The sequence below is a fragment of the Gobius niger genome, assembly GCF_951799975.1.
Source record: "Gobius niger genome assembly, chromosome: 10".
Classification (NCBI taxonomy): domain Eukaryota; kingdom Metazoa; phylum Chordata; class Actinopteri; order Gobiiformes; family Gobiidae; genus Gobius; species Gobius niger.
The window spans coordinates 30,386,926-30,400,715 of record NC_136861.1 but is presented as its reverse complement, the minus strand read 5'-3'; the positions used below and the strand labels follow the sequence as shown (position 1 = coordinate 30,400,715).

At 41.7% G+C, this 13,790-nt stretch overlaps 1 protein-coding gene across 1 annotated transcript in view; it reads right to left on the bottom strand.

Annotated features, from left to right (window-relative positions):
• Positions 1 to 10,672, bottom strand: part of nherf1b (NHERF family PDZ scaffold protein 1b) — a 28,415-nt gene extending 17,743 nt beyond the window's left edge. The window contains exon 1 of the mRNA XM_079564023.1: positions 9,463 to 10,672. Within this exon, the coding sequence (XP_079420149.1) occupies positions 9,463 to 10,413 (951 nt within the window). The 5' untranslated portion in view covers positions 10,414 to 10,672. The remainder of the gene's footprint in view (positions 1 to 9,462) is intronic.
• Between the last annotated feature and the right edge of the window lie 3,118 nt (positions 10,673 to 13,790).

Genomic DNA, 13,790 nt, shown 5'->3' with positions numbered 1-13,790 from the left:
ACCGTAGCCCTTATCTTCTGAAGCCTTCTCCTCCTGCCTTTCCCCCCTTAATGACAGTGTGGCATTTACAGACGGCCATTTGGTATTAAAGGACGGTAGAAGCCTGCGCTCGGAGGGATTTTAGTCACTGCGGCCCGGCTTTGGCTCTCCTCATGAACTTGCGTTTGCGTGTTGTCCCCTAGTCTCCTAAATCCTCTCATTTCCTGCTGCTGTGCGACCGTCTGCACTCTCGAAAGGGCAAAGTTCCTCGCGAAATGAAGTCTTACCTACCTCAATGGGATTTAGATGCGCTTCCGTTTAGATGTACGCGGGGAAGAACTGGGACACTTGGCGTTCGAGTGCGCGTAAAGGTTATCGAGTGCAAATGCTGAAACCACAGATAACTTCGAAATGCTGCAGGCTGAAGCCAACTCATATGGATTTGGTTTGGAATATCAAGAATGACGGTTGACCTGGGAAAGATTTTTTATTACATTTTTGAACATTATACTTTTGTTGGGTTCCTGGAGTATCGCATGCATTGCTAATGAGGCTTTTCTATGTTTTGTAGCGATATGCCAAATAAGAATGAATTCACTCTAATCAAAAAGATGTAGCATTTTATAACTTAACATTACATATAAAACTACAAATGGCACAGGCTGTTGGCTAAAAGGACTGATTTTAAGTTGTCATGTTTAGAATACACTGTACATTTCCCTGGACTCCACACGATATCGATTTCATCACGATTCAACTGCAGCTCTATGCTCCAATAGAACTCCCTCTCTTCCTATAGGTATGTCTCGTCATGCTCTGGGTGATTAACAGGCCGATTTCACCATTGACTGTGAGGTGAACTTTAAGGAGCAGATTAGTGTGAACGGAGGAGAACTTAATCCCAATATCTCCAAAATGGCAGCTCATCATTCAAATCAGATGTAGAAGGACCAGTGAGGGGTCGTTTGAAAGCTTTTAACGCTCTAGTTTCCAACACAAAAGAGTCTCACTTTCTGCTTCAAAGTTATATCCGAAAATCGGCAATGTTGTAGATGGTGAAAGCATGGACCTCATGGGGTTCAAAAATTAAAGAGCAAATCAACGCCCCCTCCAGCACCTGGGTTGCCTATGCCCGGTCTATTGCCATTTAAAATTTTAGGCTACTAAACTATAGAACTATAAAGTTCTGAAATAGTATTCAAACCCCTTAGTCTTAATATTTATTTTAGTATGTGTTAAGAATACTCTGATATTTAGTATTCTTATTTAAGTCTCTAATCCCATTCTGATAATCACTACAACATTGCTTTATTAGCATGCCATTGGCGAAAAATAGTGGCTTGATTCTTGTGTTTATCATATGCAATTCCACTTGCTGCAAGTAGAAGGCCCCCAAGACAACAGACAAGATGAAGAAATTTTCCAAGCACATACATTAATTCAAAAGAGATAATGTGAAAAAAATCAATGCTGAGTTGCCCAAAAACAAGTTTATAAGCCACAATCCTGCGTGACGACGCCACTTTTGTTGAAACTGCTTCACTGTTGCAAAAGTAAATACCAAAAGCGTGGCCAGAATTCTATGATCACACACTCCTATTGACCAACAGCTGTTACACAACCCTTTTAAAACTTCTCTTTAGCCTATTAAAAAAGGAAACTGGCTTAATGCTCCAAATGAACAATGCCCCTCCGCCCCGTCTTGTCATGTGGGCCATTTCCCTTCAAACACACAAAGTCCGACAATCCACAAAGGGCAAGGAAAAGCCAGGGGAGACTCCCAAACTTTCTCACACTCACTCTGGATTACAGCAGTGGCCACACAGCAAACGCAGATGGAGCGAGTGGAGTAAATGTCAAGTGGCAGGTCGGAGTGGACTGAATCACTGTGCCGCTCTATGACGGTGCACCCAGGGACAGCACATTAGACAAATAGAAAGGACAATAGCCGGTTTTATAACAGAGCGCTCACAAAGGATCAGGTCCAATAAAGAGCAGTGCTCTTTAAATATTGTGTCCATTCACTTCAAATGCAAGCATTACTGCGCTAAACGCATCGCGGCTAAACAATTTCAGAGGAAAAATCAGTAGCTAATGTGCAGCGCTTTCCCTAGATGGGCTTTTGCTTAGACTAGAGCTGCACGATATTGAGCAAAGCTTGTGATATGCGATACGGGTGTGCACTATTGCACTATCAAGGATTTTACTAAACTGTTTCAACATGATCTTTTCCATTCATTTTAAACATGAATTGTAATGAATTAGTTTTTCAGCACATTGTACTAAAAAAAAGTAAAATAAACACTTTGCACATTTATAAATTCAATGCATTTGCAAAAAAAAATTTGATCTCAGTCAGATGGAAGACTTGTGATTTTGTAATATATTGTGGCTTCTTGCAATACGGATATTGCCTGACCTAATATTGTGATATATTTTTTGCCTGAACATAAACCGCTGCTACTGTTCCTACACCATTTTCATTTTTTCACTCCAACAAATCTGCCGCTTGGCAAAAAGGCACTCTGATTTGGCATATGCCAGATGGACTTCCTGACAGTACGGCGGACTGAGCTGTGATAAATTGTGATGGGAATACAACCATCCAACCAGCAATTCTCAAGCCTTTAAAAATCTGAAATACTTGGTATCACCAAGACTAGGAATAATCAGAGTTTAAAAAATGACTACATTATGACTAAACATCCAGGATCTCCAGTGCCGTTTAAAAACACAACTCCATGTCATCCTCTCAAGAAGCATCTAAAAGTGAAATACAGAAAAGAGACTTCCATATTTTCCTTGTGCCTAGCTTCCCTTATCATTATCTGTCCTATTTTGAGTTCCTTGTTCTGTTCCTGGTGGGGAAGCACAAATAGACAAAGAGGTGGAGGAATCTGTTCTCTAAAACAATGAGAGGAAACCAGCTCCAGCTTCCTGCGTGGGGTCTATGTCCTGGCCAAGACTCCAGTGGGCAGCAGCGGGAGTCCCAGAGCATTCCACGGGACTGTCCTGGATGCAGCAGTTTAGCTTGGGAAGGCCCTGCGTTCGAAAAAAGGCCTAAATGTGTTTATCAGAAACAAAATGACAATCTGGAAAAAGCTGAAGATAGAGACAGATAAGGAGAATAGGCTTTTGTGTTGCGAGCAGGCTTTGAGTGTGATAAAAGTGTTAGGACGTTTACAGCCAAATCTGAGTTAGAAGTTTCTTACTATTGCAAAATGTAATGCATGGTCTACCTGAAGGTTTTACACACAAAGAATTATGTAATTGGACAAACAATAAGAAATAGAAATAGGCCAAGATTGAATCACACAAAAGATGAGGAATGCCTGGCTCTGACGGTGTTGTAGGGTGTGCCCTAAAGTGAAAAGAGTGAAAGAAAAGAAGAACAGTTTTTTCACAGTCATATCTGTATTTGCCGTAAAATATATGTATCCTTCATGCAACTGAGTACTCTATGTACCAGAAAGTCCCATGATGATAGACTTTCTCTCAGGAGAGTACAGAGTACCTATTGTATTTATTGGTAGGGAAACAAGAGCACCCAGGGGACACCCACGCAGACTCGCGGAGAATATGCAAACTTCATTCCAAAAGGCCACATCTGGTCCAAGAATCACACTGTGAGGCAAGAGTGCTAACTGCCCTACCACTAATACCGCTTTGCGACGGCAGCGTGATTTCTACTTAGTAAATATACAAATATGTGTAGTATATATTGAGCTTGGCTGTGTGTAACGGCAAAAATAATTTAACATGTGAATCATTCGAGAAAATGTGTTGACTGTTAGATCTCGACAAACCTGTAATTAAGATCCCACACTTTTTCATGCAAAGAGAGACGATGGCTGTAACCAATTTGAATGCGGAGAGTAAAAGCTGTCATTATGCTCTGTAAGCGCTCATCACTCGTCTTTAATCACGCTGCAGACTCCTCAGTGTGTGCGCGCTCTTAAGGTAATGCTGAAAGCGTCCCTGTCTCTCACATGCGCGCCTCAGAAAACAACATTTACCCACGCATCTCATCTCGCTGCACACCATTTCATCTGACACCGGCGCTCTTCCTCTCTGTAATTACTGTGTAAAGACAGGCTTATGTAAGCAGCCGGAGGGTGCGCGGAGACAGCCTCCCGAAGAATCTCACACACGCCCTGTGGAACACTTGTGTCAAGACAAAGTTTAGCTAATTGTTTTGCCTCGCTTACCAAACTTGCACTACATAACATGAGACAGAGATGCTCCACCACCACGCGTTTGGTTTGGTCACTGTCAAGTATTTCTGCCGCCGTGTCCCCGGGGTGACACACTTGACCCCAATGAAGTGCGACAGATTAGAGGTGGTGATCAATTCTTGTCCCTGAATTTAACATACTTCTGTTTAAAAAGCTTTAGTGCGCACAATTTCACCCAGTAAACCGAATAATGGGATGAAAATTCAATAGGTTCCACATTCGTTATTCTGTAATAACTATAACAACGGTTGAATAGTCTCGTTATTGCAATATCAGGTGATGCAATATTCATTTTGCCACAATATATCGCAAAATCACTGAGGTTTTCATCTGATTGGGATGTACAATTCTTTTGCCAATACAGCCTAAAAAACAGAAACAAATGTTAACTGTGCTAAGGTTTAGTGTTAGTCATGATTTTCCTGATTTTGTTTCATTTCAGGATTGTTTTGGTCCTGTTTTTGTAACTTGTTTTGACACAATCAATAGTGTACAGGCTGAAATTGATAAATGGTTAAAAGGCAGCCCTCCACAATGGCAGGGTAAAAATGTCACGGGCTGGTAAACACGAGACGACCTTTGGACCGTCCCCTGTTTGTGTTCCTTGCCGGTGTGACGGCAGCAGCGCCACTTCATTTTCTCTGTTTCTTTAATCTTGGGCAGTAATTCTCCTTCGCACCTCCCCTGCGCTTGTCTCACTTTCGCCTACCTCACACATAGAGGGAGCGTACATCGGACCGAAACCATGGCAACCCCACTGTTGAGTGTTGCTCATTTTTTCGGAAGGGGGGGGGGCGTTGCTCTTCGAACCCTCTTTGTGTGTGGCTTTACAGACAGAGGTTCACACGTCACCCATGTAGACGTCAGAAGTGACCAAGTCAAGGATATACATATGAATAGACAGGACGTTTGTGGAGAACTGTGGATGAAATAACAGGCCACAAGCAATTGCAAAGACTGCTGTTATTTTGGGAGTACAATATCTCCTTCCAAATGCCTTGAAACCCCTGTCATTAAACACATTAAAGGCACATACTGCTACTGACACTTGACCCACAATTTGAAAACAGACAGAATTGGTTGACCGAGGACATTATCATGCTCCTCATTGTAGATTTTACCTAATCCTTCTTAACAAATCGAACACAGACATTTAGAGTAGCCAGGCACACTTCCTCCTTCCTTTCAATCAACACCGGGTCCCCACAAGGGTGCGTGCTTAATCCTCTGCTCTTTACTCTCTTCACATGTGACTGCTCGGCTTCTTTTTCTTCCAATCTCATTGTTTGATTTGTCGAACACGCCACAGTGCTGGGACTCATAAATAACAACCACACGGAAGATGGGACTGAAGTGCAACATCTTACATCACGGTGTGTCCGTAATAGCCTGGTGCTGAATATCAAAAAGACCAAGGAGATTATTGTGCATTTCAGCCACAATAAACCACTTTCTACTGGCAATGAAGTGGGAGAGAGGGTGACACATTTCCAATTCTTGGGAGTGACTGTAACTGAGGGCCTGTCCCGGAGCGTCAACACTGCCCTAGCAAAGCCTCTACTACCTGAGGCAACATCCTGAAACAACTTGAACTTCTCCTAATGTGCCATCAGCAGTGTTTTCACATATTTATTTCTAGTGTGGTGCTCCAGCTGCGCTACATCTGACCAGCGGGCATGCCAGCTGGTGGTATAAACAGCAGGGAAAAATCATTGGGACCACGCTCCCAAAGATCAGAACCATGTACAGCACCCGTTGTCTGGAGAGAATGTGCAAAATCTGTAGAAGGTACAGGGCTACATTGCTGCATTAAATACACTGAATCCACATCTGGCCATAAAGTTTCGGTTTCGATGCCCCTAAGCTGAGACTGTTACTGTTTGTAACATTTTGTGCCTACACTGGGTACTATTATTATTAGTGTGCTAATGTTTACACACTGGGTATTTATTAATGGGACTCTGCACCATATCTGCACTTTTTACTACAACAATCTGCACTGTGGTTTATTTTTTAAAATTTTTGGTCATGTTTAAAATGTGCACAGATAATTAAATCTTGATAACGAAACACAAATCACAAATTGAATCGTCATCACAGCACCGACTTGTGCAGTTGTTGTTATGAACACAATTTATTTCATTGCAGTTCTTTCATATGACGATAAAGTTCAATCAAAACTAGACCAACCTAGTATCAAACCAATGCCATCGTGGCCACAAGTTGTTCAAAAGGAAATAAATGATATGCCTTAAAATGTATGGTTGGCTAACACGGCAAAGACTGTAATAAATGAACAGCAAACACATTAAAAACGTGAGCTGTCTGTGGTGATTTCCCTCTGGACTGAACTGTTCCGCCGCAACATCATTAGGCGGCAGAGACAGTCGCGGTAAACAAAGGAACAATTCAATTAGAACACTGTGACAAACGGCACTGGAATAAATCTTTCAAAGCACCACGGTCATCTCCAAAACCCCTGATAATAACAGCGTTTACATCAGATTGACAATACAAAAAAAAAAATGTTACTTACAGCACCATTATGTGAAACTTCTTGGAATCAAATTGATAAACACACTGTTATGGAGATGTGCCTGATTTTACGTATTTCGTTTGACTGGAGACCAATTTGTCATGCTGATATTTGCACCCTTGAATGAATGGAATGAATTGGCTATTGTTCCTAAAGCTCTGGTAAAGGCTTAAATTCTGATTAATTCATTTATTTTTTTGAAATTCATGAAGTTTTGTTTAAATATGGATGGAACTTTTAAGCAAAAAGAAAAAATGACTTTATATTTGTGTGTTTTTGACTTTTTAGTGACCCAGCGGCTGCACGGGTGGTGCTTTTGGACCAGTTGTTATTTTAGAGTTTCGGTTTTCTCGGGCTGATGAGCCATCGCCATGGATACGCACATTCTATCCATGGAGATAGTTCAATAAAACTTACCAGAAACCCTAAAAAATGCTATGCTATCCTATATGCCATGCTAACTATCCATTAAAAGTACAAATACTGCTGCTGGTGCTACTACTACTACTACTACTACTACTACTACTACTTCACAAAATGCACTTTTATATATAGATATGCAGATACCTAACATCGGCCTAACATATTTTCCTTCCTTATTTTCCTTTTCAGATGCAAAGCAATGCTATGTGATGATGACAGCAAGTAAATTGATACTTATTTCATACTTAACTTCAAACTTACAAAGCCTTAACTGGCCCTAAACATTGGCAGATGAGGATATGGGTTGTGTCATCACACCCATCAAAGTCTGTTAGTTTTTACATTGTGTTTTTTGTGTTTTCTAGTACCAGTATTGTATGACCAAGCAGCTAGTGGATTGTTCTGTGACTTTTTTGTTTATACAGTAGTTTTTAAACGGTTTTTGCTATACATCTATGGACAGCGGTGCTTGTGTCACAGAAGATTGCATTTTTTTGTCCATAAAGGTTGATTTTTGTCGTTCGTGCAAAACTCTATTGGTGAATGGTGAATGCTGAACTCAAATTCTATGATTGGCTCAAAGATTTCGTTTGGCCCGCTTACCTTCGTGACCAGCTTTGTACCCCACTCGACCGTAGCACGAAGCCCAAAACATTTCTATCCGACCTCTGCTAAAGTACCGAGGAGTATAGAGACAACAGCCCGAAGGGTAAACATCAGCGAAGGATGCGGCGAGGACGCAGCTGTTGACACTGAAGGATTCCTCTTCTCCTCCTCATCAAGTGTTTTTTAATGAACAGATCGTGGGAGTGCAGAGGCAGAAAATGCAATCAACTTCAACAAGTGGCCACAACGGAACAAAGCCATAGCCATGACAGCGAGCATCAAACAACACAGAAATGCAAAATGTGTCATCGTGTTTTGAAGAACATGCCAAGCCATTTCCTGTGGTTTGTAAGAAATGTGTTTTGACACATATTTTCGGTGCACTGTAGGGCTGCGTGCTAACTTTGTGTAAATATAGCTGCTACCATTCAACTGAGTGAGTTAAAAGTGCAAAATTGAAACTTGGTCAACCTTGTGTCCGATGCTAGAATCAACAGAACTCCGGGGATCGATCCTGCTTTGACCCCATTGTGCCCTTCCCCATTATGCGATGTATACTGTACGACCAAGCCAAGATTTCAACAAGACAAGTGTCCCGAAGCTGAACCACCGTGTTTGTCCTCTCACCCACAGCAAATGTCCCGCCAGATGACCCACTCTGCCCACAGCCGGCCAGCTCTGGGACATGTTGGCAAATAGCGGACATTATAGCACACTCCACATCTATACTAAACCTTATATGGAAACAATGAACCTAACCTATGTCTATATACGACTTATGGAAAGTGTTTGCGTAATATGATCGATGACCCACTCAAACAAAGTACCTACAGCATGTTTTTTGGACTCTTTCCTAACAAAGTGAAGTTAACCTTTGTGGTATTTATAAGCAGTTAATGTGTTACTGAGGTGGACAATAGTGCAATGTCACTGTTGGAGAGGCATACAGTTGTAATAAATTGCTTAAATATAATGCATTATTGGGCTTTTGGGATATTTTTTTGGATACCTTAACCAGAAAATTAAGAAATTAAGTCTAGTGAAGGTGTATGATTATAATACGGCTAAAAACTAAAAAAATTGTTGTAGCACCATAGGACCTTTAAGCGTACTGCAACTTTCTCTTGGATCTTTGTACTTATGGTGTTTTGTTTGTGCTATGACAAGTTCTAGTGAAGAACTGCTGCTATGGTGACAGTTGGCTCAGTTGGTTGAGCGGATGATCTTGTGGTTCGAATCAAAGCTCCCTCAAGTTTAGATTATCATTAGTTCCTTGTCTGAATGTAGTGGTTGGTGGTGGTCGGAGGGCAGCTGTGGCTACTATAGTAGTTTACTATCACAGAGGATGAAATGAATGCGTAAGGACTACAGTGTTGCGCTTTGAGAAGCTTTTGTAAGTGCAATAGAAGTGTAAACTATTAATAGGAGGCCACTTTGAATCTATTGGCAAAAATGACACAATGTTGCCTTATCAGAGAAAGGTTGGCTCTTGGAAGGATACGCTTTCTTTTCATTTGTTTGTGATCACACTTTAGCAGCCTAACTTTTACGCAAAGTCTTCACTGATGCCTCTGCGGTGAGCTAATGCGTTTAGTTTGGCTAGTCTTCTGGAAACTTCTCCAAACAACAACGAAAGCGCATATGTGGCACTAACAAATCATAACAGACAAACTTCCATGGTACCTTTTCTGAGTTGATGCTGAGCTTCTTCTCAATCTCCACGTGGTTGTGGATGTCTCCGTTGCTCTCGTGCGTCTGCTCCTCCGGCACCGGCGTGGACTGTCTCGGGGTCACGTCTGGGCGCACGTCATCTTCTTCCCGTGTCTCCACGCTTGTCTCCACGCGTGTCTCCTGGCGTGTCTCCTGGCGTGTCTCCTGGCGTGTCTCCTGGCGTGTCTCTTCGCGCGTCTCCTGGCGTGTCTCTTCGCGCGTCTCTTCACTTGTCTCCTGGCGTGTCTCTTCGCGCGTCTCTTCGCTTGTCCCCTGGCGTGTCTCCTCCGGTGTTAGCTCTCTTGTCTCCTCGGTCACCTCCTCACATGTTACCTCATTGGTCTCCACGCATGTCTCCTCGCTTGCTTCCTCGTGCGTCTCTTCGCGCGTCTCCTCTCCTACTTCTACCTCCGCGGTTACAACTTCATCCTCATCTTTTACGCTGCGCTCGTCCTCTCCATTCTCCGACCCCTCCACATTACGCGCATCCACAGTCTCTTCACCTTCATCATCATCATCAACCTGCCGCTCTCCCGTCTCCTCTTCCTCGTCTTCTTCCTCATCCTCCACCTCTTCCACCGGGACCCCCTCGGTGACATACTCCTTCTGGCACTTCAAACCGTGTCTCTTTAGCAACTGTTCCGTCTCCGGGTCGATCACAATGAGCTCCAGGAGTCCCTCCGTGGCGCGTATCCTGGCCACGACTTGTTGGTGGCTCTGGGTCTCCACGTCCTCGCCGTTCACGAAGACGATTCGGTCCGCGGTGCGCAGCCCGGAGCTCTCCGCGGGACTGTCGGCCTCCACCAGGCGGATGAACTGGCCCGTCTTCCCCTTCTCCCCGTGCAAGTGGAAGCCGTAGCCGGCGTCGCCCCTCTCCAGCTTGCACAGCCTCGGACGCAAGCGCTCATGGCTTTTGCTCGGCATGGTTGAACACACAGCGCGGTCCGGACCTGTTGCGCTCACTCGAGGACACGAAAAGAGATGCGCGCTCTGCAAGTGGGATGTTCGCGTGAAGTGTGTGGGAACCTTTTTTTTCTTCTTCTTTTTTTATAGCAATCCCCGCCTTCTCGCTCGTCCGCAAATAACGGTGATCCTGCTTTTATGAGCGCAAAGTGGTAGGAATAAGTGACCCGTGCCGATGGCAGATAGCAGCGGTAAAGACTAGAGCGACACAAGTACAGTGTGCACTCAGGAAGAGGGAGGCGCGTACCCGGCCCGGCCCAGCGCGCACTTTTCTTTTTTTTTGTTGCGCTTTTTGTTGTTGATGCAAAGTAGTGACAAAGAAAAACGCTATCCAGGAACACAAACCGTCATGACTGTTTGATTACATGGATAACAGGCTGCCACACGAGAAAGTTTCACAATATGGCTCAATGACCTACTTAATAACCTCTTAACTCCCGGCTGAACCGAGAGGATCTTTTTCCTCACGTCATCAGATTTTTTTCCCATATTTTTTTTTGTTGGGTATTCAACTCATTTTTGAAACTTTTTTGTCATTATTTTGTCATTTTTTTGGTCCAATTTTTGTCATTTTTGGTCAAATTTTTATCACACTTTTGTCATTTTTTCGTTAAATTGTATCAATTTTTTTCAAATTTTTTTTCAAATTTTTGTCATTTTTTGGGTTGTTTTTTTTGTACAATTTTAGTCATTTTTTGTCCAATTTTTATCACATTTTTGTCACATTGTTTTCATTTTTTTGGTCAATTTTTTGTGACATTTTTGTGACATTTTAGCCACTTTTTGGTCATTTTTTCGTCAATGTTTTGTCAATTTTTTGTCATCTTTTGGTCATTTTTTTGTCAATTTTTTGTCAATTTCTTGTCAATTTTTTTGTCACATTTTTGTCATTTTTTGGTCATTTATTCGTCAATTTCTTGTCAATTTCCTGTGACATTTTTGCCACTTTTTTGTCATTTTTTTGTCATTTTTTTTCCACATTTTTGTCATTTTTTGGTCATTTTTTGGTCAATTTTTTGTCAATTTCTTGTGACATTTTTGCCACTTTTTCAACAATTTTTTGTCTCTTTTTTGTCAATGTTTTCTCACTTTTTTGTCACATTTCCATCATTGTTTTCGTCTCAGTTTTGTTGCTATTTTCACTGCTTTTTTCCTGGGGTAGAGCCAAACTGGAGAAAATGTGTTCGGTTCAGGTGGGAGTGAAGGGGTTAAAGCCACACTGCGGAACATTTTAAAGTTCTGTGTTGCGACATCACCAGATAAACTTTAATACCGTGAAACTCGAAACGTAAGAAAACACATCAACCAGACACCAAACACGCCCCTAATTAGTTTGACACCACAGATGTTGTTTTGTATTTGTGCAGTGGGTTGTCAAAACAAAGCGTTTGGAAGGCGACATAATGGGGGTTATTTATCAAGACTGGTGCTGCATCAAATATGCTCTTTTATGCAGCACTTTAATTTACCATATTGCACCTAATTTACCATTTGAAACATCCTGCAATACAGAATTAGAGCCCCAAATCTGAAGTGTAAATGAGAGTATGCGCGTGTGTAAAAAAAAAATGCTGAAATTTCTCTGCTGCTTACCCACGTTTGCACATTCTACTCGTTTTGCACATGAACAAACACTTACAGAGTAAATGACCCCCATACTAGTGTATCCGTTTAAACCTCATGTAGCTACGTTGTCAAAGCAAAGCTGGTGAAACATTTCCATGTCCCGCTCCCAGCAATTTTTTTAGAGCATTTTTTTTGTTTTTAGGATTGCCAACAAAAACATGCCCATTGATTTTAATGCTTGCAGCGACAGAGGCTGGTAAAATGTCTATAAGCTTTTTGCTCCTGAGGGAGTGCAAGTGTCATTTCATAGCAACTGCCTAGCAACAGAAGAAAGCCAAATGATTAGGAAGTTTGCACTGTTATTACTTGATTTGACTCTTAAATCCAGAAGGCTGGTCCTGTTTAGAATGAAAATGATGTGCATGCCCCTCTACTGACAATGCCTGAGTGGGTCATCACAAGAATTCATAATAGAAATGGCCTCCACTACTGAGCCAAACCCCATGAGTCTCTAAGTCAAACATCTCCTCCTTTGTCATTCCTATAAGCGCATATCAACTACTGGAAGAAATCAGCAGTAATAATCTAAAAATAGCTGAGCTGAACTAAAAGGTGAAGAGATTGGAGTTATTCAGCACCAAGAGGTTTTAAGGCATTTATATCTGATAAGAAGACAGGTGAGGCTAAAGCAGTTATGCGGTGAAAGCGGTGAGAACAGAATAACTGAGAGTAGAAGTTATGTGGTGAGGGAGGGCGGACAGAAGCTTACATTGTCTTGCTATGAAATATTAACAACATCGACAGCAAATTGATTTTCTCTGACCACATTCATCTCGAGGGTAAGCTGTACAGTGTTGCCCCGCTGTGGTCTACTCACGGAAAGACATTCTCTCCCAAACGCCACACAAAAGCAAGCACAGGACCAATAAAGCCACGACATATATATTACAAAAAATACACTTTATAGATACAGATAATTATACAAAGAAAGTATGACAACAAAGCACTTTTCTATGGCACTTTGTGGTCACTGCGATGACCCAGGACGGACAGATGGGACACTGACCAGGTTAAGACAATGTTTACCAAACATCAATGATGGAGGGTCACCTGACAAAATGAATTAGGACTTTTGGGATTTAAAAAAAAAACCTGTCAAATAACAGTCTTCACAAATACCATAATAAGTATTGATATGATAATGAGAAATAAGAGATTTCTGTGCCTTTGAACCTCTAGAGCTATTTTTGCAATGTACATCTGTGCAGTGCATATGACAGGTTAGATTACCTACGTCACTAGAACAACAATATTATATTGAAGAGTTTGCGAGAAACTGCGTAGCTAGTTTTCCTTGGTTTGACTCTTAAAAATAAAGATTTTTATCATTGATTCTTGGGCACAGAATGTGGTATAATTTCCACAACTGTTGCCATGCAAAAAAAAACGATTGTACTAATGAGTCCCATAAATGATTCAAGAGTTCAAAGGGACTTTAGAGCATAAAAATGTACAACTTCTTTTCAACTTTGGTTTGCAAAATACTACTTTCACTGATGTAAAACTATAATATTTACCACCTGCATTATCACATCACACAAAGTAATAACATGAAAACCTGTCATATGCACTCTAAGTTTGGTCCATTTCTCCATATTTTGTTTTAAACAAGACACTCATTTTAAAATACTGACCTTAACAAAAAAGTATCTTTCATGATCACCCAGACTGAAACTTCTACACGTTTGACATAATTATATGCAAGATTCCTG